The 26,981-nt window shown below is 56.4% G+C and overlaps 16 protein-coding genes across 16 annotated transcripts; 4 read left to right on the top strand and 12 right to left on the bottom strand.

Annotated features, from left to right (window-relative positions):
* Nucleotides 1–136: 136 nt before the first annotated feature.
* Nucleotides 137–1,823, bottom strand: FA10DRAFT_269991 (hypothetical protein). Its single transcript, XM_025522957.1, has one exon. It carries the CDS (start codon nt 1,436–1,438, stop codon nt 479–481), a length of 960 nt encoding a protein of 319 aa, XP_025374108.1. The 5' UTR covers nt 1,439–1,823; the 3' UTR covers nt 137–478.
* On the bottom strand, nt 1,802–3,598 carry FA10DRAFT_276596 (FAD binding domain protein). The gene is made up of 2 exons (XM_025523329.1): nt 3,253–3,598; nt 1,802–3,194 (listed from the first exon to the last, which is right to left on the bottom strand). Exons 1-2 carry the CDS (start codon nt 3,544–3,546, stop codon nt 2,007–2,009), a joined length of 1,482 nt encoding a protein of 493 aa, XP_025374107.1. The 5' UTR covers nt 3,547–3,598; the 3' UTR covers nt 1,802–2,006.
* Nucleotides 3,599–4,063: 465 nt separating this feature from the next.
* Nucleotides 4,064–6,148, bottom strand: FA10DRAFT_304777 (cytochrome P450; the record flags this gene model as incomplete). The annotated part of the gene is made up of 7 exons (XM_025525395.1): nt 5,935–6,148; nt 5,765–5,870; nt 5,342–5,700; nt 4,915–5,278; nt 4,366–4,852; nt 4,234–4,306; nt 4,064–4,180 (listed from the first exon to the last, which is right to left on the bottom strand). The coding sequence occupies exons 1-7, from the start codon at nt 6,055–6,057 to the stop codon at nt 4,064–4,066; spliced, it is 1,629 nt and encodes a 542-aa protein (XP_025374106.1). The 5' UTR covers nt 6,058–6,148.
* Nucleotides 6,149–6,556: 408 nt separating this feature from the next.
* FA10DRAFT_202278 (hypothetical protein) lies at nt 6,557–8,374 on the bottom strand. The gene has a single exon (XM_025518458.1). The coding sequence runs from the start codon at nt 8,177–8,179 to the stop codon at nt 6,734–6,736; it is 1,446 nt and encodes a 481-aa protein (XP_025374105.1). The 5' UTR covers nt 8,180–8,374; the 3' UTR covers nt 6,557–6,733.
* Nucleotides 8,064–8,818, bottom strand: FA10DRAFT_269989 (hypothetical protein). Its single transcript, XM_025522956.1, has one exon. The coding sequence runs from the start codon at nt 8,698–8,700 to the stop codon at nt 8,197–8,199; it is 504 nt and encodes a 167-aa protein (XP_025374104.1). The 5' UTR covers nt 8,701–8,818; the 3' UTR covers nt 8,064–8,196.
* A 144-nt stretch (nt 8,819–8,962) lies between these two features.
* Nucleotides 8,963–9,849, bottom strand: FA10DRAFT_304775 (hypothetical protein; the record flags this gene model as incomplete). The annotated part of the gene is made up of 4 exons (XM_025525394.1): nt 8,963–9,266; nt 9,334–9,520; nt 9,582–9,618; nt 9,697–9,849. The coding sequence occupies 4 exons, from the start codon at nt 9,847–9,849 to the stop codon at nt 9,041–9,043; spliced, it is 603 nt and encodes a 200-aa protein (XP_025374103.1). The 3' UTR covers nt 8,963–9,040.
* A 1,149-nt stretch (nt 9,850–10,998) lies between these two features.
* On the bottom strand, nt 10,999–12,224 carry FA10DRAFT_263140 (hypothetical protein; the record flags this gene model as incomplete). The annotated part of the gene is made up of 3 exons (XM_025520176.1): nt 10,999–11,360; nt 11,464–11,571; nt 11,621–12,224. 3 exons carry the CDS (start codon nt 12,222–12,224, stop codon nt 10,999–11,001), a joined length of 1,074 nt encoding a protein of 357 aa, XP_025374102.1.
* Nucleotides 12,225–13,162: 938 nt separating this feature from the next.
* On the bottom strand, nt 13,163–14,542 carry FA10DRAFT_269987 (glucose dehydrogenase). Its single transcript, XM_025522955.1, has one exon. The coding sequence runs from the start codon at nt 14,115–14,117 to the stop codon at nt 13,383–13,385; it is 735 nt and encodes a 244-aa protein (XP_025374101.1). The 5' UTR covers nt 14,118–14,542; the 3' UTR covers nt 13,163–13,382.
* Nucleotides 14,543–14,551: 9 nt separating this feature from the next.
* On the bottom strand, nt 14,552–15,549 carry FA10DRAFT_202255 (hypothetical protein). Its single transcript, XM_025518457.1, has one exon. The coding sequence runs from the start codon at nt 15,390–15,392 to the stop codon at nt 14,814–14,816; it is 579 nt and encodes a 192-aa protein (XP_025374100.1). The 5' UTR covers nt 15,393–15,549; the 3' UTR covers nt 14,552–14,813.
* On the bottom strand, nt 15,399–16,003 carry FA10DRAFT_304772 (hypothetical protein; the record flags this gene model as incomplete). Its single annotated transcript, XM_025525393.1, has 2 exons — nt 15,767–16,003; nt 15,399–15,700 (listed from the first exon to the last, which is right to left on the bottom strand). Exons 1-2 carry the CDS (start codon nt 15,873–15,875, stop codon nt 15,399–15,401), a joined length of 411 nt encoding a protein of 136 aa, XP_025374099.1. The 5' UTR covers nt 15,876–16,003.
* A 1,025-nt stretch (nt 16,004–17,028) lies between these two features.
* On the bottom strand, nt 17,029–17,403 carry FA10DRAFT_289479 (hypothetical protein; the record flags this gene model as incomplete). Its single annotated transcript, XM_025524298.1, has 1 exon — nt 17,029–17,403. The coding sequence occupies one exon, from the start codon at nt 17,401–17,403 to the stop codon at nt 17,029–17,031; it is 375 nt and encodes a 124-aa protein (XP_025374098.1).
* Nucleotides 17,404–17,808: 405 nt separating this feature from the next.
* FA10DRAFT_304771 (MFS general substrate transporter) lies at nt 17,809–19,894 on the bottom strand (the record flags this gene model as incomplete). The annotated part of the gene is made up of 8 exons (XM_025525392.1): nt 17,809–18,344; nt 18,400–18,545; nt 18,601–18,803; nt 18,867–19,007; nt 19,082–19,172; nt 19,236–19,366; nt 19,433–19,644; nt 19,718–19,894. 8 exons carry the CDS (start codon nt 19,892–19,894, stop codon nt 17,901–17,903), a joined length of 1,545 nt encoding a protein of 514 aa, XP_025374097.1. The 3' UTR covers nt 17,809–17,900.
* Nucleotides 19,895–20,589: 695 nt separating this feature from the next.
* Nucleotides 20,590–21,547, top strand: FA10DRAFT_223218 (NAD(P)-binding protein; the record flags this gene model as incomplete). The annotated part of the gene is made up of 2 exons (XM_025518574.1): nt 20,590–20,827; nt 20,898–21,547. Coding segments are annotated over 2 exons (888 nt in total), but the record flags the coding sequence as incomplete, so codon positions are not given.
* A 303-nt stretch (nt 21,548–21,850) lies between these two features.
* On the top strand, nt 21,851–23,100 carry FA10DRAFT_269982 (NADP oxidoreductase coenzyme F420-dependent). The gene has a single exon (XM_025522954.1). It carries the CDS (start codon nt 22,171–22,173, stop codon nt 22,768–22,770), a length of 600 nt encoding a protein of 199 aa, XP_025374095.1. The 5' UTR covers nt 21,851–22,170; the 3' UTR covers nt 22,771–23,100.
* Nucleotides 23,101–23,354: 254 nt separating this feature from the next.
* Nucleotides 23,355–25,541, top strand: FA10DRAFT_304768 (hypothetical protein; the record flags this gene model as incomplete). Its single annotated transcript, XM_025525391.1, has 2 exons — nt 23,355–24,518; nt 24,579–25,541. 2 exons carry the CDS (start codon nt 23,355–23,357, stop codon nt 25,407–25,409), a joined length of 1,995 nt encoding a protein of 664 aa, XP_025374094.1. The 3' UTR covers nt 25,410–25,541.
* Nucleotides 25,542–25,679: 138 nt separating this feature from the next.
* Nucleotides 25,680–26,309, top strand: FA10DRAFT_269981 (hypothetical protein). Its single transcript, XM_025522953.1, has one exon. It carries the CDS (start codon nt 25,715–25,717, stop codon nt 26,123–26,125), a length of 411 nt encoding a protein of 136 aa, XP_025374093.1. The 5' UTR covers nt 25,680–25,714; the 3' UTR covers nt 26,126–26,309.
* Nucleotides 26,310–26,981: the final 672 nt, after the last annotated feature.

Raw genomic sequence — 26,981 nt, 5'->3', positions numbered from 1 at the left:
AAGCACGGGCCCAACGATTCCAGAAGCGTGCCATATTTCGATCGCTCTTTTTTTGTTTCGGCCGTTGCAAAAGTTCAAATGCTGCAGTTCGGAGATAGTTGAATATCATTCCTTGAATCTGGTGGAGTTAGAAGCACCTCTCGCTCGTGCAGAGACACACTAAACAAGTGGAGGTATCATTGCCTATCTTCTTCCCCTCCGACAAGGGCTCTTCTCTCCTGGACAAGCACTGGATGAGCTGGTTGTGTGGTTCGCCGGGGAGCCTTGAACATTGGCACACCTCAACACTCCTCCATTGCACCACGTGCTTCGCCGACTTCATCGCCGTCCTCCATGCACGCTGTCCCCCCATCTTTGACGCAATGCGCCCGTCGCCTGGCACCACGACTAAAAGAGCATGCGGCAAGCTGACGTCAGGCTAGGATAGAGGAGATACGGCATGGTATTTCCAGCCATCATTGGCGGCGTCTACTGTAAACTACATGTTGACTGGGTCATGGATCGCATAGTATCGCGCCATGTCGTAGCCGTCAAAGATCGGCTTCGCGGCCGGGTGCTGGAGGATGGGCCAGTCGCTAGCGAGACGAAAGCCTTGCTCGACGAGCCAGTCTGCCCACTCAGACGAGACGGGCTCCAAGCAGTGTATGTTGACCTGCACCTCGGGCTGCTCTTCGTTGCGAAGCGCAATGAGGCGGGAGACAATACCCTGTGCTACCGCAGCTTTCTGACAGATCAGCGGCCCAAGCCAGAGGTTGTCAAAGAGGCGATAGAAGGAGCCGAAGCCGACAACTTCATCGCCCCGCTTGGCCAGGTAGCTGTGCGGCAGCCGATCTTTCTGGCCGGCACTCGGTCTGAGAAACGTGGTATAGAAGCGAGAGAGGTCGGCACCGCCAGATGCAATTCTGGTCTGCTCGACCATCTGTGCAAAGTCAACGTCGGTTCGGGCCAGCGAGTACGTGATATCGTCAGCTTGCGCGATCGTAGAGAGCCGATGGCCCGTGACGTCCGTGAGCTCGAACTTGTGCGCGGTCCTCACCCGCCTGAAGCCTAGTTCAAGATACAGGCCGAGCCCAGCCTCTGAAGCCATCAAAGCAAGGGGCTTGCTGTCTCGAAACCGGGCCTGGACGTGCTTCAAAAGCCTCGTCGCCAGTCCCTGCCGCTGGCGGTCGGGACGGGTTGCGACGAAACTGACGCCCACAAACAGGTTGACGTCCGTCGTTGAGATCGAAGAGACGATGCCACCGCCGTCCTCGGCCTCGATGTATTCGACGTGCCACGCGTCGACGACGAGGAGCACCTCATTTCGCGTCAATGGCCATTCCACAGAGTCCCAGAGCAGACTCAGCGCCTCGGCCTGTTGGGCGGTTGCGCTCTTTATTTGGGATAATGACATACGGAGGTGGTCGGTGAGCTTGGTTGACCAAGTCGGCGAAGTCATTCCTGCTCTTCATGGGGTCTGTCGGTGCCAAGGCCGTGGCCAGGTGTCCTGCAGACTAGTCGCATGAACGCTAATCACACCAGCCCCGATTAAATTTAATCGGGTAGGATAAACCAAGTCGAAGCCAACCGCAATAGCCGATTTTTGCAAGCGAAGCCACATTTCCGGTTAATCTACCGAAGCCCTATGGCATTCGAACGACGCTCAGAGATGCTTCTGCGATTGATGCTGTGTTGCGCATGATAAGCAGAGTGGGCAGACCTCGGATGACAGTGCTCAGAAGACTGTCATCTCAATACCTTGCTTCGTCCATCGCAGGCATGCAGATGATATATGCTTGACCCCGTCTACTAGCAGTATTTTCTCTCATAATGGACATTCCAGCCGATGTTCAAAGGAAAGAAGATAGCACAGGTCACCTTCGAGGCGGGACAGAAGAGAGCAAAGCCCAAAAGCTCGTGAAAGCTTTGAGGGATTAGTTGATGACCCGATGGATGTCGTAAGCATCGCTGCTTTACGCGAGATTCTAAGAGGCAGAAGATACCGTACAGCAAAAGAGTAGACGCGCTCAGAAACCCATCTTGAAGCCTCCCCAGACATTGCGGGTGAAGACCAACACCGGGTCGTACTCTTTGCGAATTTTCCGAAGCCGCCGGAGGGTATTGGCCGAGAAAAAAGTCTGGAACGGGTTCTGGAATTCACCGGCGTCGCCCATGTATAGCAGTGGGTGTGCCAAGTCCTTGGCTCTGTTCTCCGCGTGGAGCCGAGCAGCGAGCGTCTCCGACCAGGCCGACATACGGAGATCGTCGGATGCCGCGGCCCATGAGGTGGCAAACTGCCAAATGAGCAGATCCTCCTCGTCCAAAGCGTCCTCCCACAGGTTGCCAACCCCATTGCGCTTGCCGACTGCAATCGCACTCTTCGGCGTCAGATTGACGACAAAAGTGCCATAGAGACCCTGAACGTCTCCGATGTCGAGAATAGCCTTTCTCCACTCTCTGTAGAGGTAACGCAGCTGCGTTTTGCTGGGCTTCATCGTGTGCGATACAAATTGGATGCGCTGCGCTTGGAACGGCGTGTCAAACTGCGAGTGCCACTCAACAGGTCTCAGGACCGCGTTCCGTCGTAGCGTCGCGTTGAGCCGGGAGAAGCTGCCGAACTTCGATGGGGGCGAGCTGGTGCCCTCCTGTGCGCCGAGGAGCGAGGCGGAGAACAGTCCAGTCGAGCTGTTGAGCGAGATTGTAAAGATGCCGCCTGCGCCAACGCTGGAGTCGCTCTTCTTTAGAAAGTCCACGGTTGCGTCGAGAAAGTTCTCGATCTCGTCGTCTGCAAAAGTCTGAATGGTAGTCGAAAGACGGGCGATGGGGTAGGTTGAGAACTCAAAGTTGGTGACAAGAGCGAGATTATTGGCGCTCCCCTTCAGTCCCCAGAATAGATCCGGATGGCTCGTGCGGCTGGCGACAACCTTGGTGCCGTTTCCGAGCACAGCCTCGTAGCTGACGACGTTGTCCATCGTGAAGCCATACTTGTTTATAAAGTAGTGGTAGCCCCCAATGAGCGTCAGTCCGGGTACGCCGATCGTCTTGAGACGTCCTCCAATCGTGTAGCGCCCCACACGATCGAGCGAAGTGTAGACGTCGACCCACCGTGCGCCCGGTGCCACGTTGACCGTCTTGGTTCGCTCGTTGTACGATATCGCATTCATGTGTTCGAGTGAAACGAGTACGCCTTCTTCGATGCCATTGGAGCCTGGAAACTGTGACGGGCGCGGATGTCAGAGCAGTGACAGAGCCAGCAAGATCAGCTGAACTCACGTTCATGTGCCCTCCGCCTCGGATGGCAAATGTAGAATCGCATTCGTGCAATGTCCTGAGCGCAGATGCCACATCGTCGGCCGACTGGGGCAGAAAAATGCAGGAGGGAGAGAGGTTCGCCCGGACATCCCAATAAGCAGTCGTCAGATTCGGATAGCTGTCGTCCTTGGGGTAGACGACTGAAGGCAGGCCTTGACACGCACACGCCACCTTCTGGCTCGTGGCTGCATGAGCCGCCCCACCGTGGAGAACCGCTGCCAGGAGAAGGGGAGAGAAAAAGTGGGAAACCTTCATGGGGAAGCGACCGAAAAGTGCACTGCAGATCAACTAAGAGCCACTCGATTTGTTCTTTAAGGCTGCAAAGCTGAGTGAGCAAGCTCAAGCGAGCGAGCGTGCCCTCGGTTCTATTGGAACGTCGCGACAGAACTGTAAATCCTCTCCGCGGGATAGTGCATCAACGAGCGCAAGCCAGAATGCGACAGGTTCAGGTTCCAGGCAGGCCAAGCTGCGTGCACACCGCGGAAACGCGCATTATCCACTAGGAGCAGAAAGCTTCCTAAATAGGAAGCTTGGCAGTGTCCTCATGCGACGTCTTCCTTTCAATTGCGACAGACGCATGAGAAGTGCGGATGTAGGCAGTTGATGTTCTGCTCGCATCAGTCGCAGAGACATTCCAGCATTTCAGTTCGCTACTCACTTGCTTCCCTGCACGAAAACCTTGCTAGAAGCACCAAGAGCTGGTTGGCGTGGACGTTGCAGGCTTTATTCAAGGCCGAGAAGCAATACATGGACATTCTCTCAGAAGATGAATCTACAGACGAACGACGTGCAACGGTAAAGCAATCTCCGGTTTCTCGCCCGCGCACCTCACAACTGGCCTGTATACTAGGGCCTGCATCACATCCACTGTTCCCTCTCCGTCGGCGGGCTGCACTGGACAGTGAGCACCGAAAGCTGCGAAACAAAGCGTATGCCACCCACCTCAAAACGGAAGTTGGCGAGTAGTTCGACGAGAAAGGAGCGGAGCTCTGTCAATGCAACCTGCATCCCGATGCTGCATGTAGATCTGCGCATCACTACGAATGGTCCCGCAGAGAATTTTAGCAAACTCACCAGGCCTTTGGTCCACCCGAGAAAGTGAACGTTCCCTGGGGTCCAAAACGCGCATCTCCGTGCTTGTCGGGCAGGTGCAGGAAGCGGTCAGGATTGAAGTCGAGTGGATTTGCGCCAAAGTACTCCGAGTCACAGCTGAGTGCCGCCAAGCCTAAAACGACTTTGGTGCCCTTTCCGATGGCCAAAGTCGGACCAACCAGGTCGGCATCCGCGCTCAACTTCAGGACCGTGTCTCGAGTCGATACGCGTTCCATCGTAGGGACTGGCGGATGGAGACGCAAGGTCTCTAGTACAACACGTCCGATGAGATCGAGCTCCGGTGACCAAATGTCCTCGTACTGCAGCTCCGACACCGTCCTGACGTCCCTCTGCACCAGGTAGTCTTTTATCTGGCGCCGCACCCGCTCTTGCAAAGCCTGATCGCGCGACAATCGCCAGAGCGTCCACGCGAGGGTCGTTGACGTCGTCTCAAATCCTGCAAAGAGGACTTCATTGCTTCGTAGTACTCTTTCTTTTCCCATGATTGCCACTTCCTCTTTTTCCACTCACAAGTCTGGATGTGGCCGACGACCTCGTCGTCGGCTAGTCTAGTCTCTTTTCGTCCGAGAAAGTTGCTCTTCATCATGCTGCTCAAGATCGTCTTTCCTACGTCCAACACCTCCTCGTCGCTGAGATCTTTGAGCTCTTCCCTCTTGCTCTCGAGAATTTCGCCAGCAATTCGGTCTATGATCGCTTTCTGGCGGCGGAGTGCACGATGCGTCTGCGTCAAAGGGAAACGCACCAACGTCGGCCACCGCAGCAGCTTTGCAAGGGATGCAACAAAGAGCACGCTGAGGCCGCCCGCGAGGGTGCTGCTGACCGTTGAGGAATATGTGCTGGCAAGCTCACATGACTGGAGACCCAGTTCGAGCGCCTGCAGCGCATGAAAAGAACGTTGAGAAGCGAAGATGCAGTCCCATGACACCAATGCACTCACGCGAACCTTGTGCCCGAAGCCAGCCTCTGCAATCACATCTAGAGCCGCTGCGTCCAGGAAGGGGGTGACGTCGAGGACGTTCTGGTGCTCGATGGCAGTCTCGATTTGGCGACGAAGCCCAGAAGCATGCTGAAGAATCATCGGGGTGATTTGCTTGATCTGACCAAGGGAAAAGGCGGGCGAGATGATGCGTCTCATCCGTCTGTGGTCGTCTCCATAGGCAGCGACGAGGCCTCCGCCAGCGACCATCTTCATCATTTCCACCGTGATCTCATCAGAGACGAACGTGTGAATGTCTGACGTGACCTGCTGCAGAACCTTGATATCTCGGCTGAATATCTTCTGAGCTCCAAGCAAGTCTTGCGAGTGCTTCAAATCAACTCTTTTTGGCTTGAATACAAGGGAAAAGCCGGTAGCACCTACCGTGGAATGCAAACGTGTTGCCATACTGCTCGCAGAACTCCCTAAAGTGTCCCTCAGGCTCTGTATTCCGTCTGCTCTTAGCTGCTGTCCCAAACCTGTTGCCCAACTGGACGAATGAGATCAGATCAGATGTGGAAGAATCTGAGGCCAGGACAGGGTGACACACGCACCAACCAAGATTCCTTCGGTGGTCCTGGCAAGCTCGTCCACTTCTTGCGTGTGGTCCCGCGGACCCAGGCAACTACGCAAAGCGAAGCGACGAAGCCGACGAGCAGCGTGACAGCTGGTCCCATTTCCACCTCTGGTTGCGATCAAGTCGGGGTCGTATCACAGGGGGAGGAGCACTTGTCCGCCGTGTTCTTGTTCCAAGTGGTGCAATATATTGTGTCTTTGTCACACACAGCGAGAAAGACTTGCCCAGAGAGGGTCCGCCTGTCACGCGTCGAACACGCACAGTTCCGCGCTAGCATCGCCTTGCCACACCGTCCCTCGGACACGCACGTTTCCGCGCTTGCATGCATCGCCAAGCCCTTTCCGCGCTTATTTGCGCGTAAATGCATCGCTCGTCCACAAGTCTGAGAGAGAATTCGCAACGAAAAGACTTGTTGTACGCTGGGCGATGGAGATACACGCTTCCATCTTTGACCAAGCTTTGTTGACTATTAGCTGGCTTAATTTCCATACGATAATACTCACTGCTGAGGGCCGTTGTAGACATTACGCTCTGCACCTCGGTGTCCAGCGCGTGACTTTTGCTCTCGCAAGCGGCTCGCCCAGGTAGTTTTATACACAGTGAGGATTGGGAGAAGATGTCCATGCAGTAAGCGTGTTCGGAACGAGACCAAGGTACCTATGATACATAGCCAATTCTATCGTGATACTACTCTACTGTGGCCAACGACAGTGAGAAGCAGAGCGAGCGCTCATATCCTGCTATTACTCCCTGCCACAGAGATCGCACGGTCGAGCTTACAGCGGGAAGCTCTGCGTCAATGGCGAGGCTTCGCGCAGCGAGAAGGGAGGATGAAGAAAGTCGCTTGGTGAGCCGAGAATGTCGCCGTCGAGGATGTCGTTGATGAATGATTCGGCAAATCGAAAGTCGTCAAAGGACGATTCTTCAGCGTCAGGACCGCTCGTCGTGTCTGCAATCAGTCGCGGGAAAGTGCCACGAAGTGCTTGGCGCTCAGCTGCCTCGATCCATGCCCCCAATGTCAGGACCGTCTGTCTGAGAGCCTTGACAATGGTCTCGAGCAGCTGAGTTCCCCGGGGCAGCCCGATGATGTCGCGTTGCAGGCGCTCAAGCAGTAGCAGGTTTCCATGCCAGAGGGCCATCTCTTCGCCTGCGTCGGGAACATGCCCGGCGAACCATCGGCCTGAACACTCCTCTGCTACAGCTTTGGCCGCTGCGACTAGAGCGGCGTAGAGGAAGTAGTTCCGTGGCCTCAGAAAGCCGAGCTGTTCAGTCTGCTGGCGCATATTTGGCTCCACGTCAGGTCGCAGAGGATGCTTCCGACCGTATTTGCGCACCAGAGCGAGATACTTGTAGATGAGGAGCTTGGCGGCGACAATGCGAGCGGTGCCGACGGAGACGAAGGCGTCCAAGTAATCAGCCTGAGCGTGGAACGATCGGAAGAAATCAACGGAGCTGACTGGCTCCTTGACATGGTATACGAATGGCCGAAAGAGGATGTTGATGATCTGGGAGATGGCTGCATAGTGCACAATCTCCTGCTCCAGGTCCAGGTAGGCCAAAAGGGCACTTTGGCTTGGATGGCCATGGCGCAGTGCCATTCGGTGCTTGCTTGAGGCCTGATTGACCGCTTGCAAGCACGTCTTCGCCTTGTCGCAAGCGTCCTGTGGTGTGCCCAGGGTCTTCTCCACGCACAGCTCGTCGGCCAATGCCCGACAGAGGACTCTGACTTCCTCAATGTAGCGGAAGCGAGTTTTGAATAGATCATTCTCCGAGCCCAGCGCCTCCATATTCTTCAATTTCGCCACAGGCTTGCGCGTGACGTCTTCCATTATGCAGTTCAGACTTGACTGCAAGCACAGGCAGGCCCACAGCATCGTCGCATTGTCGTTTGGCGTCGAGCTTTCATCCATCCTCCGTGTTCGACAAGCGCTCGCGCCGGCCGCTAGGATGCCCGATCCGTCCAGAGCGGAGATTTGAAAGGCGTCGGGGAACACGTCGTTTGGGCACTGGCTGACGAGCAGTAGCGCCATAATGTCGTACGTCCCACGAGGACCGTACAGAACACGATGCTGCACCTCTCTTTGCACAAAGTCGCTAAGCTGGCTCCTCCACTCAGCGATTTGAGACGAGGTGAGCAGAAGAACGACGGCCAGTAAGAGGTCATCGTCTGTTCCCGCTCGGAGCTGGGAGAGCGAGGGAAGATATGGTTCGAGGACACGCATCTGCGAGAATGACTTTGTCAGGATTCGCTCATCTTCCCTGCATCTCTAATGCGACGAGAAAGCTTCACCTCATTGAGCACCTCTCCGCATGTTGCCCAGTCTATGTTGGCGCCTGCAAGAATGGAGCCTAGGGACAGGGAACTGTGCGTTCTCTCTTCGCGCGGGACATGGAGTCGTCGCATGACGAGCGCGAGGTATGAATAGGAGCGAAACGAGGAGCGCGTTCTCTCGAGCCATGCGGTTGAGTCTCGAACAGGCTCCGAAGACCTGTCGTCACCATCTAAGATCTCGCGCGGCTGAAGGATCGCATCCTGATGGAACGTGTCCGTCTCGGTAGTTCTCTCGTCACCTGTCTCTTGCGTCTGACTTTGGCGAGCAGCGTTCTCCTCGCATGCTGTTTTTGACCTTCTCGTCTTTCTCGCCTTTTGCTCCTGCCGGTCGGGGGCGCTCGCGCCGCTCCGCACAAAGACGCAATCAGCGGCCAAGATTCGGCATCGATGGCAGGACAGCTCGGCCGGCATGCATGCACCGCTCCAGTCGATGCGACCTGGGGCCGGCAACTCGCAACGCTGCCGCGCCAGTCGGCAGCCTTGGCACGAGTGCGCGCCCCGACGCCTCTTTGAGGCTGGTGACGCCCTGTCGCTCATCTTCAAGAGAGAGAGTACCTTAACGCAGACTCGCAGTGATCCGAAAAGTCGGAAAAGCACGTGAGATCCGAGTTCCGGGGATTTGCTTTCTTTTTTTGGGACGCGAGTATTTGTGGACGCAAACACTGAGCGGACTTGTCCTGTCGCTCATGTTATAAGAAGAACGTAGGCACAAGATAACATTGCCGAAAAACATGCAGGAGTCTAGTCTACTCTACGCCCATGAGCGTTGATTTGTAACGGGATGCTGGCGAACATCAGGTCGAGGTGAGAGATACGATATCTCGACAGGGTTCGAGGCTGCTTGGAGCTCCTGGGGACTTAAGAGGTACTGGTCAGGCTTGCTGATGATATCTTCTTGCTCTTTGGTGTCCATGCCGGTCCTTCGAGAAGCCAACCAGAACTTGGTAGAGAGCAAAGCGACGGGGATGGAGAGTACGCTAGAGATTGAGTGAGAGAGCAAGTCAATGAGCACCAAATCGACCTTCTGTCTACGTGACCACTCACAAGAGGACCGAACTCAACGCAAGAATAGCGTAGGTTAAATTGCAGCCGATGCCCACGCAACCATTCTGAATAAGAAAATAGGCCGTCATACCAATGACGGCTCCCCAAAAGACACAGTCGATGATCATGAGAATCATGTTGGCCTTTCTGGAGTAGCGCTTCTTCATGAAGCTGACGTGCTCGGTAGCTGTTCGAGAATCGACTCAGCTCCCATATAGAGGCTACACCTCTCACTCTCTTTCACCCACCCAAGATCCAAAAGATGAAGATGAGAGATTTGGCGGCCTGCAAAAGAGCCACACAAACGTCAGCTTTCGCTGTCTAGTATCGACTCGTCTCGACACTTTGATCAACAGTACCCACCGCACTCAACGACAGGAAATCCGCTCGACTCCGAATGATGTTCTTGTTAAATCGCCGATACACGGAGATGCCGAGCACCCCATGGATCAAGACGATCTCGATGATGTGGATAATGTCGACTACCTTCTGCTGTTTACGAGTAGAGTAGCCCATCGTACAGCTGACCAGTCTTGGGCTCTGTCGCGCTGAGAACTGAGAAGAGGTTGCTGCGCAGGTCGAGCTGCTTAAAGAGGAAGAGAAGTGGAAGAGATTTTGGGATGAAAGTGATCGAGATGTGTGGAACTAGGTCGCTCATATATAGGCACTCTTCGGCCCATTTCGTTCTCGTCCTCGCAATACTGCCAAGAACAATTCGACCACACCCGCCAGTATCAACATTGGGAAGGGCATGGAGACGTGCCCGGCCGCCTCGCGGAGAATCCCTCCAGACTCGAAAATAGACCTGCTGTTTTCTTCATGCTGCCCGCCTGTCAAGGACCAGAGACATAGATAGGGATTTAGGCCAGATCATAACAGAAAATCGGCAAAGTCTTGCAGATCCAGGCTGTGGCTGTATGATTTCCAAATTATCTCTTGTTTTACACGCATCTTTCCGCGGATGTTTTGCACACTTGGAACTGGAAGAGAAAGCGCGGAAACGCGCGTTTCCGACCTGCGAATGCTTGGCTTTCTTTGACACGGCTAGGAACATGCAAGTGACAAGCTGTCCTCTCAGAGAGAGGGAAACAACAAGGAACGCCATTGCCTCTCTGCACGCCAACTTCCTTTTCTATTCCAAAAATGCAAGCAGCGACTGGCACGCGAGTATCGACCCGCACAAGACACTTCTATGGGCTCCCGCACGGGATAAATGGTACTGTACGAAAGTCGGAGGACGCTCAAAAATGAATCTGCAACTTATGCTGTCTTGCACGCAGTGGAATTGAAAAGGAGGTGGATCTCATAGGAGTATATTCTACGCTCTCATCGGCCAGTGCAGGCGTGCACTTCCACCAATTAGTAACCTTCCGGACTCTCGAGGCCACTCAAGTCAAAATTTGATCGAAGAAATCTCCTCGTGAACCATCACGCCCTTGAAAGGATTGTCAGTTCAGCGCGCTCTTCCTGCTGTCATCCCCGTCTTTCGACAGCATTCTGTAGTCTCCTCATAGTGGTCACTCCAGCAACTTTAAACCTTGGAAAAGGAAGAGAGATGACGGAGAGAGGTGAAAGGAGAGCTGCAGACCTTGCAAGCGCTCTGAATAACTCTCCGAGAGGAATATCCAAATTGCATTTACACAGCAAAGGCAGAGGTGTCTGCCCTCAGCTGATTTGGACCACTTGCCCGCCCGGACCGTTGCCAACGATATAGTCTACGGCGGAATCTGCAGCGAGATAGAGTACATATTGGGGCTGGTCTAAGGTGTCGACAAATATAAAGCAGAATGGAACACCTCCATCATTGTTGTAGTAGAAGAAGGCACGGCAGGCTGTTGGATCGGCCAAGGCCAACGCTTGGCATTGTTGGCAGCAGTCGAGGGCTGACGTGGCAGAGACATCGCCCAGGTCCCCCGCGAAGGAAAAGTCGTTCATGCTTTCACCGTTGATGCGTGAGACGATATTGTTTGCCTGACAGGCAGCGTACGCGGTTGAGGTGGGTATCTGAAGAGTCTGCGTTTGTGTCTCTGTTGTAGTGGTGGTGGTGGTGGTTGTGGTTGTGGCATATTCCGTGCTTGTGCTCGTGGCCGCCGTCGATGTAACTGTAGTGAACACTTCGGGGGGTGCTACGGTAGAAACGGAAGTAGTGGTGACGGTAGACGTCGTGGTCGAGGTTGAAGGTGTCTGGGTGACTGTGGCCGTTTTTCTGGCTGGCACGGTAATCGTCTTGGGCGATATCTTTTCCACCAGCTCTTTGCAATCTACCGACTGGGATACTTTGCCATACCCTTGGCAATCTTGTGCAGCGTACTGGCTGCCCGCCTCACAGTGCGCACCAGCAGACTTCCCGCGTGGGCTTCCAGTCCTTCTTCAGCATGGCTGCGCCGACTGTACGTGTCTCCCAGTCCTGAAATCTGTTGGGAAACGGGTGTGAAGCCAGCACCCGCGGGAATAGTTGTGGTGCCACCCAGGCTGGTGGTAAATGTCGTGGTAGTCGTCGTTGCCGTGTCCGTTTCCGTGTCTGTCTCTGTAGACGTGGTTGTAGCAGAAGGAGTGGATGTCACGGTCAAGGTGTCTGTCACTGTCGAATCTGTGCTGATGGACGTGGCGGTGGAAGTGGACGTGACTGTCGAAGTGACTGGCACCGGTGTCACTGTGCTCGTGGCCGTTGACTTTACAAAGATGGGATATTGGAGGGTGAAAGTAGCTGCGTGCGTCTGCGTGGGAACGGCGCGAACCTTTTTTGTTCCCAGTTGGGTGACGCACTTTTCCTCGGTAACATAGACCGGCCTTGCGCCGCCCGTCTTTCCCAACGCCGAAGGTGCCTTGGCGCTTGCTCTGACCAGGGATAGCGAGGCCAGGACAAGGAAGGCCAGTGAAGTGATTTGCATTGTTGGATGGTGAGGATGAACAGGAGACAAAGAATCTGTCAAAGGAGGGAGAGGGAGTGCGGCACTAGATTGCGGGCTTGGTGGATATAAATACACTGTAAGAGCTGTCTCCGTTACTTTCTTCGACGATCGTGCATGCGTCTCCGCACGCTTGCAATCGGGATCTTCAAGGGGCGAGGCCAATAGGCCGAAAGGCATGCTCACGTTCCTTGCACCGCACAAAAGCCGGCGGGAAATGGAGAGAGAGTCCTGGGGCCATCGAGTGTCAATTGAGTCAAAGGAATTAAAAAAGGGGGAAGGCGGATGAACCGAGGGAGAAAAAAGAAGGTGAGTATGTCAAATCCCGATCCCGTCGCGGGAACGCTTGTGGCTTACATGAGGGTTTTCCCTGAAGAGGGCTTAAAGGAGAAGAACTGTACCTGTGTGTGCATTAACAGTCAAGATTAATTTTATGCGGAAGCAAATGGAATGGTAGAAGTCTTTTAGCCTAGTATTGTTGAATTTCCGACAAGATGAAGGAATACTATCTTGTTCCAGGGGAGAGGAACTTCGGATCTGGCATTTGCACACGCTCTTTGTGATCGGGATCGCAAGTCCTGCTAGTCCGTCTAGGGCCTAATTCAGTACAGTGCTTCATAAGAAAGATTCTCCGACGCGAAACGTCGGCCAAAGGGAAATGATACCCTGGGGTCTTCCCGAAAACAGACGCTCTGTATTCTGTTTACTTCCGAGACGTAGCGAGCCAAAAGCGGTTTTGGGCAGCATTCAACTTTTCCGCTCTCGGGCCGGTATCGTTTTCTTGCGCGGAGAGGGCACCTCGTTCTTGAACTCATGAAAGTAGGAGCACTGTGTGTGGTCGCCATATTCTCTTTAGCTGCTGCAGCGTATCCGTAGAGACAACACAAAAACAAAATATAAATATAAATAAAAATAAAAAAGAGGAGGACTTTCTGACATTATCTCCGCTTAGAAATTTAGTCCCTTTCGCTGATAGGAAAGGTCTGGACTGGGCAAGAAAGAGCTCTAGCCCTTGCTTTTTGAGAAATCGACCTTTCCCGCTCTCGTACGGTAGCTGTGGACAGAGTGAAAGTCTTTCCTGGAGCAGAGCCTTGCAGCGCTCCGAATGATCGATGGTAGCACCCGGCCGGACGTCGCACGTCAGAGCTGCGCAAGGCCGCCGTCGACGGCGAGCTCGCTAGCGGTCATGTAGCTGCTGTCCGGCGACGCGAGAAAGGCCGCCGCTGCTCCAATCTCGGCCGGATCCGCCATGCGCTGGAGCGGGTTCATCGCTCCAAACGTCTTCACGCCCTCCTCGCCGAGCGCTTCCTTGGCGAGGTCCGTCAAAGTCGACGCGGGCGACAGCACGTTCACACGGATGCCGGTGCCCTTGAGGTCCTCGGCCCAGGTCTTCGCGAGGTTGCGCACGCCCGCCTTGCTCGCACTGTAGGCGCTCATGGCCGGCGCGCCAGTGGTGCCGGCGCTCGACCCAGTCAGGATGATCGAGCCGCCCTTGCCCATGAGCGGCAGCGCCTTCTGGGCAGTGAAGATCGAGCCCTTTATGTTGGTGTCAAAGGTTTCATCGATGTGCTCGGGCGTGATCTTGCCAAGCGCAAGCTGGCTTCCAGCCCCAGCATTGGCAAAGACGATGTCAACGGTGCCGCGCTCGGCCTTGACCGTCGCGTACAGCCGGTCCAGGTCGGCCAGATCCGAGACGGAGCCCTTGACTGCGCGGGCATTGGGCCCGAGCTCGGCCACTGCAGCGTCGAGCTTGTCCTGCCGGCGGGCAAAGAGAAAGACAAAGGCGCCCTCGTCGATGAAGCGCTTGGCTGCGGCGAGCCCGATGCCAGTGGCGCCGCCAGTGATCACGGCCGTCTTACCGTTCAGTCTGCTCATGTTGTGCGTCCTTTCTTACAATTGCACTACTCTGACGAAGAATTCGGAGCACCCATACTTATATAGCTTCTGTCTTGCCACTGCTAGCAGCGTGTGGCGACTCGGTGGCGACTCGGGGATTAGCGTCTAGACCATTCATCCAGTGGCGCGCAACGTGTGACGCGTCAACAACCACCACTAAAATCCGGTCGCGCCAACGTGAGATTATGCTGCGCACAATGGCGAAGCTCGCCGCATCTCGTCCAGCTGGCTGGCTGACAGGCCCGCGGGTCATCACTTGATGAAGGAGCTTGGAACATGTCGGTCAGCATGGCACTGGTCTGCGCACCAATCAGCCCTGCTAGCGTGCCTGGACGATCCATCGGCAGAAACACACAAACCCCGTGTCGTCAGGTGGCGGTCTACGCAGTGCTGCTCTTGATTGCTGGGCAGGAAGCAGGGCAGAGATCGGCAGACAGCTTCTAGAACTTATCTGCGCAACTCTACTGTCCAGAAGAACACGAGCCACGCGAATAAAGGCTTCAGCACAGCAGCCTACGGCCAACGCGCTTGTCCGCAAATGCATCCCACTGTCCTGAGCTACCCACGTGTGAGCGGAAAAGCTTCGCGCCCGCTGCGGCCGCAATAGCGACAGGACAACGGACTCAATGCCCTCCAAAACAACCGCATGGCCGCGGCCCTAAACGGAGGAAAAGATCAGGATCTAAGATGATGGCCGCGGCGATGTGAATAAGCGCGATAGTCGGTTTCTAGATTCAGACTCTCCTCCAGAAAGTCGCCAGTATATCGCCGCGGTCTTCGATCAGGCAATTTTGCTACAGAAGGATCCTGGCCTCGAGGCGGTTGCCTTTCAAGCTCCGATACCCCGAAGATGACCGTCCAAGCTGGTAAGCCACGACCACTTACCGTCGCCTTCCCCAAAGAGCAGGTTCGGAGCGCCATAGAGCAGGCCAAGAGCTTCGACTTCTCTCGCTTTGAACGCAATGCCCTCGCTGATTCCACGAAGGAAAGCGAGGATGAAGTCTCGCTGGGATTCCCTCCTAGCGTGGCGAAGCGCCTCGTGGAACGACTGGGAAACGGGTACAGCTGGGAACAGCACGAAAAGGAAATCAACTGCCATGCGAGAATCTTTGGAGATGTAAATGAGAAGAGATATGGTCTCGTCGTTCTTCCCGAAGAAGCAGGATGATTTATTTCAGCAAAAGCAAAAGATATCCATGTGACTGTGCGTAATCTGCCAAGACTACTGCAGTATTGCACTCCGTAGCCTGCCATGTCCGACTACTTCGAATACGAGGGCGGTTGCTTCGGGTACGAGGGCGGTGGCTGCGCCGGCTGTTCGTAGAGCGAAGAGGGCGCCGAGCTAGGGCCAGCAGGGTTACTGGACCCATCTTCTGATGGTGCTGGCTTGCGGTACGAAGCATCCCTGGCTCCACCCTCTTGAACTCTTCCCGCGTCATATGGCTGCTCTGGCAGCTGGATAGCAGTGATCTTCGGGGCTGGCTCTTGACTCCGGCGCTTCTTCCAGCCAACACCGCAACAGATCGCGATGACAAGCAGAATCGCGACAGTGATTCCCAGTCCTGTGCATGAACCATTTATCTCAGCCCTTCCACCCCTTCCCTCACGCTTTGGATCGACACACTCACCGACGCCGATTCGTGGGCCAACGCCAAAGCCATCGCATGTATAGTCGATGCCGTTTAGATCCTGACAGGTGTCTCTCTTTGCGAACGACAGCATTGGGATAGGCGCCATGTCGACAAGTCCTGCGCGCAGCACGAGTTAGTAGTCAGAAGGCAAAGTCGAATTCGATCGAGGTCTGTGCAGAGACGCCTGTGCTGCTCAGAGGTGGCCAGAAGACAAGAGAGGTAGGTGCCGATGGCGATGAGAGAAGAAAAGCGGACAACGGGAGTTAAGAGGCATTATTTATGTCTTTTCAAGAAGATTGCTTGGTACCCGGGGATTATGCTCCTCAATGAAGTGAGGAGATAGGATCGGCATTGGACGGCGGCATTCTGCCCCACTTGCAGTGAGCATTACAGCCACAGCTCGAAGTGGCTGTGCTTGTTTCTTCGTGGAGAGGAGAGTGGATTCCTTTCTTCAGAAGCATTCTCTCACGCTGCTTTTCTCGTGAGGAGAGAAAGACGTCACGCACCAGCAGCAGCTTCCGACCAAAACCGAAAATGATGGAGATATCTGTTCGGTCTTCCGTAATTACGCGGGTGTATCGGGCCAAGGCGAGTCAATCTCGGTCATAAGTACGTGCAGCACAGCTTTTTTTTAAAGTTGCGCGCATGAAAGACGGTGAGGAAATCTCACTGGTGCATCCGTACCTGCATAGCGGCAGTGACCAATACTACCGGCGGTGTGCTAGCTATACCGAACTGTACATCGTGGAGGACGGATAATCTGTATCGGGCTGTGCATGGCCGTCACAGGCGTTTCGACTTCATTCCGCTTGTTTCGTTGTTCGGTGCCGAAGCAAAAGACCGGACAATGTAGCTATTTGCGGCTTCCCTACATTCCTGTACCGGCCCGCGTCAATCGATGCGCCTCTTCTCTGTCTTCATACAGCCTTCTCCTCTTGTTCCTGGATGCAAATCAGGTCCCGTTCAGCTCCGCCACCAGCGTCTGCTTGTCGGTACCCGTCAGAGAGGTTTTTAGAAAGGGCTCACCCGCGTCCAACCAACGAACGATTTCGGCGAAAATGTCGCCCTCTTCAAGCGAGGGATTTGGGAGACATTTATCGCTTTGGGGTAGACCCTTGATTGCTTTGTAGTCCAGGTTTCATAGTGGCAGTAGAAGCTGCTCTTGGCCTACTCAAGCATTATTTTGAACAAAGGGCATAGAGGGAACATGTTGTAAAAGAACAGGCAGCTGGGTTTCGGAGCTTGCAGCGTCGTCCGCTCTAGAGCTTTTCGGCAATCACGTTGCCGCCGACACACATCCACTTCCCGTTTCTCTCTTGGTATTCGTCCGTGTAGCGACCGTGCCGAACGACGCCGTCGCTTTTCGTACGATATGCCATGCGAGCGTGGATCAGGGCAAACTTGGTACCGGGCAGGACGCGGATCTTAACGTCCTGGCACTGCAGCTCCGTAAACGGCCGTGGCTTGCCAATCATGTCGAGAAACTCCTTTCGATTCAGCAGGCTGTAGTCGGGCAGAGATGCGTGGAAGTCTTCGGTGAGCATCTCCTCGTACCGAGCCACATCGCTATATTCGTCGGAGTGAAGATACGCCAGATTCAAGGCTGTGAGCTCCTTGATGTCCTGCTCGCTCATTGCTCGCGTAAAAAGCTTTCTTGGGCAGCTCGCTGTGCAGAGTGTCTCAAACAGGCGTAGAGAGCAGCTTTTAGAAGGGAAGAGTTCAGCAGCAAGACCGGCCAAAGCCCTACGGCCGACAATAGAGCCGCGGACAAAGTGCATACATTGCGGATCGGACGTAGCACCAAGGAGCCCTCCAGACTATGGCAGAGCCAAGGAACACCGCCAAGTGATTGAGGACATCCGTCGTCCACCAAGCGTGTTTGGAGTACTTGGCTCCGCGGCTTTACCCAAATAGAGGAGCGCTTTTTTTTTTTTCTGCGGCTTTATTTCGAAGAATTATGACATTTCTGTCTCGAGGATTCGGGCAAAGTAAAGAAGTAGCTTGTGTAACGAGCTCAACTTTTTGCCCATCCAGGCACGGACCGCTGTGCTTATGTTTCTTTCTTAGGATTCAGTCTGAAAAAAGGACCGGCTCTTGCGAACGCGCAAGTCAGAATGAGAATCGGCATGTTTTACACTCTCTCTTCCTCGCCAGGAGTGGCTGTTTGCTTTTCCTCGTCGCTCTTCTCGTATCCTACTCTTCCGTCTTTCGGTAGACGGACGAAAGCAACGACAATCATCATGCCGGTGACTGCTAGGCCGATTGCGAGGTAGAAGGCCCCTCTTTTCCCATCGAATGGCCGAGTCCCACCAGCATTCACGTGCAGCTCGACGTTAGCGCCCAGCCCAGCGCCCAGAGCCAGTCCCACATTCAGCACCGTTCCGACCAGAGAGCCCGCCACGCCTTGCTGAGACGCCTTGACGGTGTTGGAAGCGATTAGCTGTGTGGCGGTAAAGATAAAGTCTGGCCCGAGCGCAGCAAAGAGCGTTGAAAAGAACGGATAGGTCCAGTAGATGCCTCGTTCGGGCGCAGTCGCCATCAGAATGTTGCTCAGACACAAAGAAACGAGGCCGGCCTGGGTACGGCGGGCGATCAGCCGTAAATCAAAGCTAGACAGAATGCGCACGCACCAGGAAAATGACCTGTGCGGGGACGGTCCGGACCAGGAAAGCACCCAGCAGAGCAGCAAAGAAGGCGCCCAGGGTGAACGGTGTCCAGTACGCCTGAGTCAGGAGCGGACTCAGGTGCCGAATCTGCAAGAAAAACTGCGACGCGTCTGGAGTGCATACAATCAGCGTTCGACTCTGACCGAGAGCAGCCTCGCGACTCACAGATGACCCATACGCCAAAGGTCATGAAGCCGAGAAAGGCCGACAGGAGCACCCAGCCAAAGGTTGGCGCCTTCCAGATGTCAAAGGGGAGAATCGGTTCCTTTGCAACGAAGCTCTCCCACAGAGCGAAAGCGAACAGGAGAGCAAGGCCGACTACCAAAGTCGAGATGCTAGCGGCTCCCCAGTCGTCCACGGTGGACTGGCTGCAATAGGGACCATGTCTTGAGAGAAGAACAGCAGTAGCAGCCGAACAGCTCGTCTCCCACCTGAAAGCAAAATTAAAGAGGAGAAGACCTGCTGCCCCCAAGAATGCGCCAACGACATCGAGAGAGCCTCCGCCACCCTGGCCAATCGAAAGCGGCATGGCAAGAATCCCCAAAAGCAGTGTCAGAGCACATTTGAAGGCCCTGTGGTCGATGGTGAAGCGATGTGAGTTTCCTGCCTCCTCTTTGCTAGAGATAATAATTCGCAGGTGACTCACAGAAGCCTCCAGATCCAGGCCGAGGACACTAATTGAGCTAAGAGCGTCTCGAAAATCGACCCGCCGGCGGCACTGAATGGCGCGAGCGCGCCTGAAATTTCCTCCTTGTCAGCTCAAAGAGGAAAACTAGTGGCTGCAGACGCAAGACTCTCACCAAAAAGGCCAAACACAACCGCACGGCCGACACCTGGTGGATAACAACGGGCAAGAAGGCCGATCCCTGCCGGAAGCAGCATTCCTGAGCTTATTCCCGCCAGTCCGCGGCAAGCATCGAAAAAGGGAGGGCTGCCAGAGCCCCCGCGCGTCAGATCTCGAGGTCCCACCGAGTCACGAAAAACTTGCAGCACTGACCTCCTTGCAAAGCTCGTCACCAGATTCCAGACCATCATCCACGCCATCGATGCCTGCCATATGATGCGTGGCCCATAAATGTCGCTCAGCCGGCCGCCAATGAGGACAAAGAAAGCTGCGGTCATGGAAAAGGCAGCGACTATCCAGGTGATTTGCCCAGCATCGTCTGCCACCCCGAGCTCCCTGGCGATGATGAGTTGAGACGATAGTGTCTGCAGGGGAAGAAAGGAAGCCGAAGCGCAAATCAGACATTTAGACCATCCTGGAAGACGCCGGGCCACTCACCGCTCCAAACGGCATCATGTTGACTCCCTGGCCGAGCAAGATAGCTCCCACGAACGTATACAGCTGCCACTTGCCCCGAAACAGCTCGTGCTCTTTGACTGTCGTGTTGTTGTCCTTTGCCGAGCTGAGAGGCGGGACCACCTCGTCCCCGGTTGTATGGGCCACGTCGCTCATCATGCTGATCGTCGCTTGGTCTAGTCTTGCTACCTGCAACGCTTGCTGGGTTTCTCTCGTGCCCCGAAGCGAGCGTCTTTCTTAAGTCTCTGTCTGGCGGCCTTGCGTCCAGCTCTCCTTCGCACGACGGGAACGGCCATGGAGCCGAGCTCTCGCGCTTTTCGCTTCGGCCGTATCTCTAGTGCACCTGGCCAACACAGTACTAGAGCGGTGTTGCAGCCTGCCTTCTCGTCGAATCAGGCCAGACGACTTTCGGTCTGAGCTAAACTTCGAAAGTTCCACAACATACGGTCACCTGCTCGCTCAGGAGAAGTGCATTCAGCCCACCGACGGAAGTACCGACCGAGAGAAGCCTTTCTCCAGCGGTTGGGGGGCTGCTCACGTTTCCGCTGTCCAACTTTGAACGGGGCTTCGGGAATTTTTCATCGCGCCTCCGGGAATATCGACGAGGCTTCATCTGCACATGCCCTCTCTGCCGAGACGTACTCGCACTCGGCAGACGTACTCTCACACGGACTGGACGAAGGTGGTGCATAGTGCCTTGAATGTGGTGAATCAGCATGGCTCATGCAGGACGCCCTGAGCGCCACAGGGCGTATAAATAAGCTCGTGATTCCTGGCGAATATCGCTTTTAATCGCCTCCTCTGCCTGACTCTTCACCACAGTCCAGACGCACACATTAAAGAAAATGCTAGCATCAAGTCGTGTCCCTCAAGGCTCTACCATCCTACTGACCGGGGCCTCTGGCTTCGTCGGCTCTTCGATTGCGCAGGAGCTGCTGGAAGCTGGCTACAAAGTGCGAGGCGCCGGTCGCGATCCCAGCCGGTTCCAGGAGCTCCAGGCCAAGTTCGACCGGACGTACGGCAAGGACCGTTTCCAGGTCGTTCAGATCAGAGATTACCGCGACACGGCGGCAATGGCCGCGGCAGTCCAGGGTGAGCCTGCTATTCTTTGCCTCTCCAAGCGCTCTACCCCGGAAAGCTGAACGAGCTTCTTCGGCGCAAGGTGTCGCCGGAGTCATCCATACCGCAAATGACTCTTCTTGGGGCACGGACTTTGACGAGGTTGTGAGATTTGCCGTTGCCGCAGCGGTCGGTCTGATGAAAGTGGCTGCCAAGGAGAGCAGCGTCAAGAGTTTTGTATACACCTCCTCTCGCGTGGCCGCCTTCAACTACGCCGGCGAACCAATCAGAGCGACGGAGGACTCCTGGCTCAACGAAGTGGCACCAATGGCCCAAGCCGTCCCTTCGGATCACCCCATGAAGGCCATCCTCGTCTACGCATCCAGCAAAGTCGAAGCGGAGAAAGCGGCCTGGAAGTGGTACCAGGACGCAAAGCCCGGCTACACCTTCAATGCTGTCCTCCCCGACTATGTCATGGGCAAGGTGGTGAACCCTCGTGCGGGCGTTTACACGACCAACACTTTCCTCAACGAGTTCTACAATGGCAACTACAGCGAGGAAACGGAATTCTACAAGTTCACCACGCCACCGTCGATGTTTGTCGACGTTCTCGACGTCGCCAAGGCCCACGTCATCGCCCTCGTCGGCGAGGAAGTCAAGAACGAGCGCATCTTTGCCATGACGGGGACCTTTTCCGTGGCCGATATCGCAGATGCCATTCATGCGGTGCAGCCCCATCACAGGCTGCCCGACTACAGCACGGCTCTCGGGCACAGCGACATCGTGGCGCCCAACGGACGTTTCAAGGAGCTGTTGAAGCAGTACTACGGCTTGAAGCCCATCACGCTCGGGCATTCTGTCGCGCGCACCATCCTCGATGCTTGAAACACTCCCAGAGGCGTCTTCGGCCATGCCGTACCCGCGAGATAGTAATTTCATCTCGAAAGGAAACGCGTGAAAACAGACTATTTCCCAACGGAGTGAGCAGTCGTATGGCGATCAGGCTAAATCCGGTCTCGAGGCGAGTCAGATCACGTCGTCTACCTCGCTGACCCGCGGATCAATGTCAGGCTACAGAAGAGGCTGACTCTGCTTGATGCTTCTTTGCTACTTTGCCTTGTTGATGCACGGGCTGTCAGCAGGCTGGATGTGACGTGACGAATGGCGCTACTGGCGCTGTTTGCGCAGTTTTTGGGCGTCGCGCATTCGGATTTAGTCGCGAGAAGAACGCTATCCCCGCCTCGCGCCACTCTGCGCTGCGCCTAGTAGGCAGGGCAGGGGGCTATAAGTCTCGAGCAGGACAGCTCATTGGCCTGCAGCCCATTCCCACTCCTTGCTTCCGTCTTCGGTACAGTCGCACCGACAAGAAAAAGAGCATGAGCTACTCAATCATCGGCTTCGGCAAGATCGGCCAGGCGCTGGCCAACGCCTTTGCGCGCAAGGGCATCCAAGTGTCTGTGGCGACCACGCGCGACCCGGAGGCGTTTGCGTCCGCTGCAGCTGCGATTGGACCGACGGTTCGACCCGCAAAGCTGGCAGACGCCGCCAAGGCAGATATCATCTTCTTGGCAGTCCGCTTCGAGTCGCACCCGGACGTCGCAAAGGCGCTGCCCTCCTGGCAGGGAAAGACCATCATCGACACGACGAATGCCTACGGCGTGGCCGCCGAGACACTGGGAGGGCAGCCTTCCGCCAGGGTTGTCTCGCAGGCCTTCGCTGGCGGTAAATTGGTCAAGGGCTTCAACCATCTCCCCGCAGCTGCCCTTGGCCAGGATCCGGCCGTGCACGGTGGCAGGCGAGTCGTGTTTTTGGCGAGCGACGATGACGCCGCAGCAGCCGAGGTCGGTGCGCTTGCCGAGACTCTGGGCTTCGCGCCAATCAAGCTTGGCGGGCTCTCAGAGGGCGGTCTGCTGGTGCAGGCGCGCGGTAACAGCTGGGGCCAGCTGATCTTCAAGGATCTCTTCAAGTTCAGCTGAGCAGCCGTGAGCGTTCCTGTCCCGCAGCGCAGGAGCAGCGACATTTCTCATCGAAGCCATAGCAGCACCGGCGGGAGGATCGTAGTCCAAATAAGCGCTTTATCGCCCTAGCTCTCACTGTAATGAGATAGGTCTGCCTTCAAATGTGATTGCGCTGAGACCAATCATGCTCGACGGACGAGACGGCGAGAGCGTGTGAAAAAGTGAGAGGAGGAGAGGAGGAGAGGAGGAGAGGAGGAAGAAGGAGCGGAACAGAGCGAGGGAGAGCGCGATCGATGGGGCCCAGGCGCACCGAGGAACGTGTGCTTGTGGCTAAGAATGGTCAGCTCCCTTCGATGCCAAATAATAGAGGGTTATCTTTTCTCTGCAGGCCAGAAGAAGAAGAAGCCAAGCCTTCTTTCTTTTTGGACTTTTTCAGCCGGCCGGAAAGGCATTGATTCATTCTTTTTGTTTTGCCGCGTTCCACGGCACCAGATCTCGCATTCAGGGGCTTTAATTAAAGGGTCTGCCTGCTTCCGTGTTGTTCTTGTCCCAGATCCGTGGAGGCAGTCTAAGCCATCTATCTATAAGGAGAGGACGGTGCAATGGAAGTCGTCTCTGAGACAAGTGCCCATCTCACAAAGAACTGCAGTGCCATGCCCGAGGCGTACCTCGTCGCAAAGGCGATCCGCCACGCGCTGGCGCCCACCTCGGCGCCGGCCCCGATCGCGCTCGTCGAGCTGTACGCGATCCTGGCCGATGCCGCCGCCATGAACGGTGGGCCTGGCCAGAGCTCTGTCTGGTCCGAGCTGGCCCACATGGCCTCGCCGCCGATGTCTGAGGAGAGCGCGCAGGAGAGCCAAGCCATCAGCCTCGACGTCGTGTCCGGCCACGTCGCCTCGCTGAATGCAGCCTGGGACGAGGTGGTGCTGCTGCCCGCTGCTACTGCTGCTGACAAGAACTCTGAGCCGACGCGCACGCTGCGGCACTGGCCGACGGGCGATACGCTCCTGCACCTCGTGTCCACCTGGCACGGCTTCAGCGTATTCCTGCCGCGCCGGCTGCTGCTGCTGCTCCAGGCCCAGGCCGCCGCGACCTCGAGCGCAGCCCTGGCGACGCAGCTGGCCCAGTCGCTGCGCAGTGCATCGCTCGTCTCGGGGCCGGCAGCACTAGTGCGCTCGCTGTGCCGCGTGCTGGCGTCGAGCGTCGCGCACTACGTCGCGCTGTCCACGGGCGGCGACTGCAAGGGCGTCGTCGTGTCTGCGACCTGGCTCGCGCCCTTCTCTGTCCTGCCGCGCCGATGGGACGCCAACGAGGCCAGCCTGCCCGCTGCGATGGCCTTTCCCGCCGCCGCCGCCGCGACCGCCCAGAGCAAGCCAAAGACTGTCTCGCACAGCGCACCAGCAAGAAGCGACAGAGTCACCCCGGAGAGGCACGAGGAGAAGCAGGACGCTGGCGCGGCGCACGCGGTGCAACTGCAGCCAAAGAGAGTGCGCAAGACGAGCCTGCTCTCCCGCGTCCGCTCGCTCAGCAAGCCGAGCGCGGGCGCCAGCACCACAAACACAAACCGCGACGAAAACGAGGACGAGAACGAGGACAGGAACACGGACAGCAACGTGGACGTGAATGTCGATGCCAACAACGGCGCGTCGAGTGGAGACGCGACGGGCACGGGCACGGGCACGGGCAGCTCGGACTCGTCGACGCAGGTCACAAGCACGTCGACCAGCAACGCAGGCACAGGCACCGCTGTCGCCATTGGACCGAGGGTGAGCTGATCGCAAGCGCGTCTCGAGAGCAGGATGCTAATGACACTGCGAATGCGACAGTCGGCAGCGGCCGCGACAGCCTCGCACGGCCCCACCTTTTCCTTCATCGAGCCCACGGCGCCGTCGTGCAGCAGCAGCAGCGGCACCTCGGGCACGTCAGACACGGCAGGCACGGCAGGCACGGCAGGCACGGCAGGCACGGCAGGCACGGCAGGCACGGCAGGCACAGCAGCCACCGCAGCCACGTCGTCCAAGGCAGCAAGCACGCCGAGCACGGGTGCAAGCACAGGCTCGGGCAACGGCGTCAACATCAAGGCCTGCCTCTCGCTCTTCAAAGTCAGCCTCACCGGCCGGCCAAACAGCAGCAGCTGTGGATCGGCAGCGATGGACGCGTACGAGCGCGAAAAGGTGGCGCAGCGCGAGGAGCGCCTCGCATTCATGGTTGCCCAGAGCCGTGGGCAGAATGCCGTTTCGACGACGGGCGTCGCGGTGGCTGTGCCTGGTGCGGCAGCCAGTGCGAGCACGAGCGCGGCGAGCGGGCGCAACGCGACCGTGGGCAACGATGCGCACGCCAAGGTGGCCGACGCCGAGTCCGGTGACCAGCCCGTCACATCCAGCACAGGACAGAGGCCGCAGACGGCGCTGCAGACGCGCCAAGCGGCAAATTTGGACCGCGGGGCGGTGCCGCTGCACACGGGCAAGGGCCAGACCCAGCACATGTTTACGCACCAGGAGGAAGAGGCTGGCGACGACAATGAAGAAGAGGCCGACAAAGAGAATGCGAGCGGCGGCGGCGGCACCACGACGCGCACCACGGTCACCACGGTGACCACGACGGACGTCGAGCGCTTTCCCCGGGCCAAGACGCCCGCCGTCGTCGCGCAAGCCTAGTTGCGCGCCAGAATGCAGAGATTCCCTGGTCTGTGCGAACTTTAAGCTGTCTTTCTTCGAATACGCTACTACTACTGTACTACTACTACTACTAGCGTGCACTGCAGGATAGTTGCGAGAATCAAACATCACTTCATGCATGACTAGCTTGACCTGGACTCACTCCTCCCAACACCGCATGACTGTCCAGTCCAGCATCGGAGGCTCCTTCTTAGGTAGTGCCGGCTGACATGACGCGCGACAATGGCACGAAGCGCGTCGTCAGGGTGCTCTGCCTGCACCACCTCGGCGGCAACTCGCACCAGATGCGCAAGACGCTGCAGCCGTACTTTGACGAGCTGGCTGCCGCGTGTCCCGACCTCTGCTTCGAGCCGTGGTACGCCGACGGGCCATTTCTGCTCCCGACGGCCCTGAACGGTGGTCTGGCGCGCGGAGGCCTGTCACATCGCACCAGCACTGGCCAGGGAGCAACAAGGCAGACCGCGGGCGAGGCAGCCGAAGCGGCCCTCACCTACGTCTCGCTGAAGCGCGCCGTCGATGCCGAGGAACACAGCGAGAGACTGCGTCCCTACAAGTACAAGCGATCGACAGGGGATGTCAGCGAACAGGCGCTAGCTCGCCTCGATGCGGCCATTGAGAAGAACCGCAGTGGTGGACTACTTCAGCGAGCCAGCGAGATCCTGGACAGCAAAGCGAGTGCAGAGAGGAGGGAATAATCTAATCACCCACTTGGTTGATCGCCTTGACATTCACTTTGCCTCCACTGTCTGGCACAAGACCAAGACCAATCGTGACAGCAGTGCCAATGCAGTGCTGAGCTCCCCAACCGCTATTTCATCAACCAGGCACATGTCAGGAATGAGGATGGCCAGTATGCAATGTACTGTACTACAACGTCAGCTTCGCGGAAAACTTTGAGGCGTGGCAATCCTTTCTCTTCCAACCTTGCATCATCGAGCTCATGAAGCGCATATCAAGCACTAGCTTCACTACACGTTCCCTCATCATGCACGTAAATACCAGCAAGTGGCAGGCGACCCATACTTGCAAAATACCGGTCCATGCGCTGGCTTCCATTGGGGCATTCAGGGCTCTGTTGCCATCAATCAGCATGGTGTTGACACTACTGCCATGAAAGCCACACCGTGACATCAATGACATGTGCAGCAGCCTCTGTACTGTTGTTCCCCTTTGGCCACTACAACCATGGGGAGGCTTGCTCTGGTGCTCTCCTCCAAGGCCCACTGCCTGCTCTGGCCCCGGTGACATGGCAGAATTCCCTTCAGCTCTCATCTCCCATTCCAACCTTCCCCTTGAACACCCGCCTTACCAATGGTGAATGGCACTTTGTTGGTAGGCTTCACCAAGGCAAGTGACATGCGTCTTGTCAAGGCGGGCTACAAGGCACGGGTGGATGCATCGTGCAATGACAGGCGAAATTGAGCAGATTGCGCACAGCACCAAATCAAGCGCGAGTGGGAGATACGCGCGCGCATACAAGCGACACAAGCGACGCTAGCTACACTGATAAGCTCGTCTGACATGTGGCGGCCGCGGGGCTCTTGGCAATAA

Source organism: Acaromyces ingoldii (assembly GCF_003144295.1).
Source record: "Acaromyces ingoldii strain MCA 4198 unplaced genomic scaffold FA10scaffold_9, whole genome shotgun sequence".
In the NCBI taxonomy this organism is placed as follows: Eukaryota; Fungi; Basidiomycota; class Exobasidiomycetes; order Exobasidiales; family Cryptobasidiaceae; genus Acaromyces; species Acaromyces ingoldii.
This window is presented reverse-complemented; position numbering and strand designations above follow the sequence as displayed.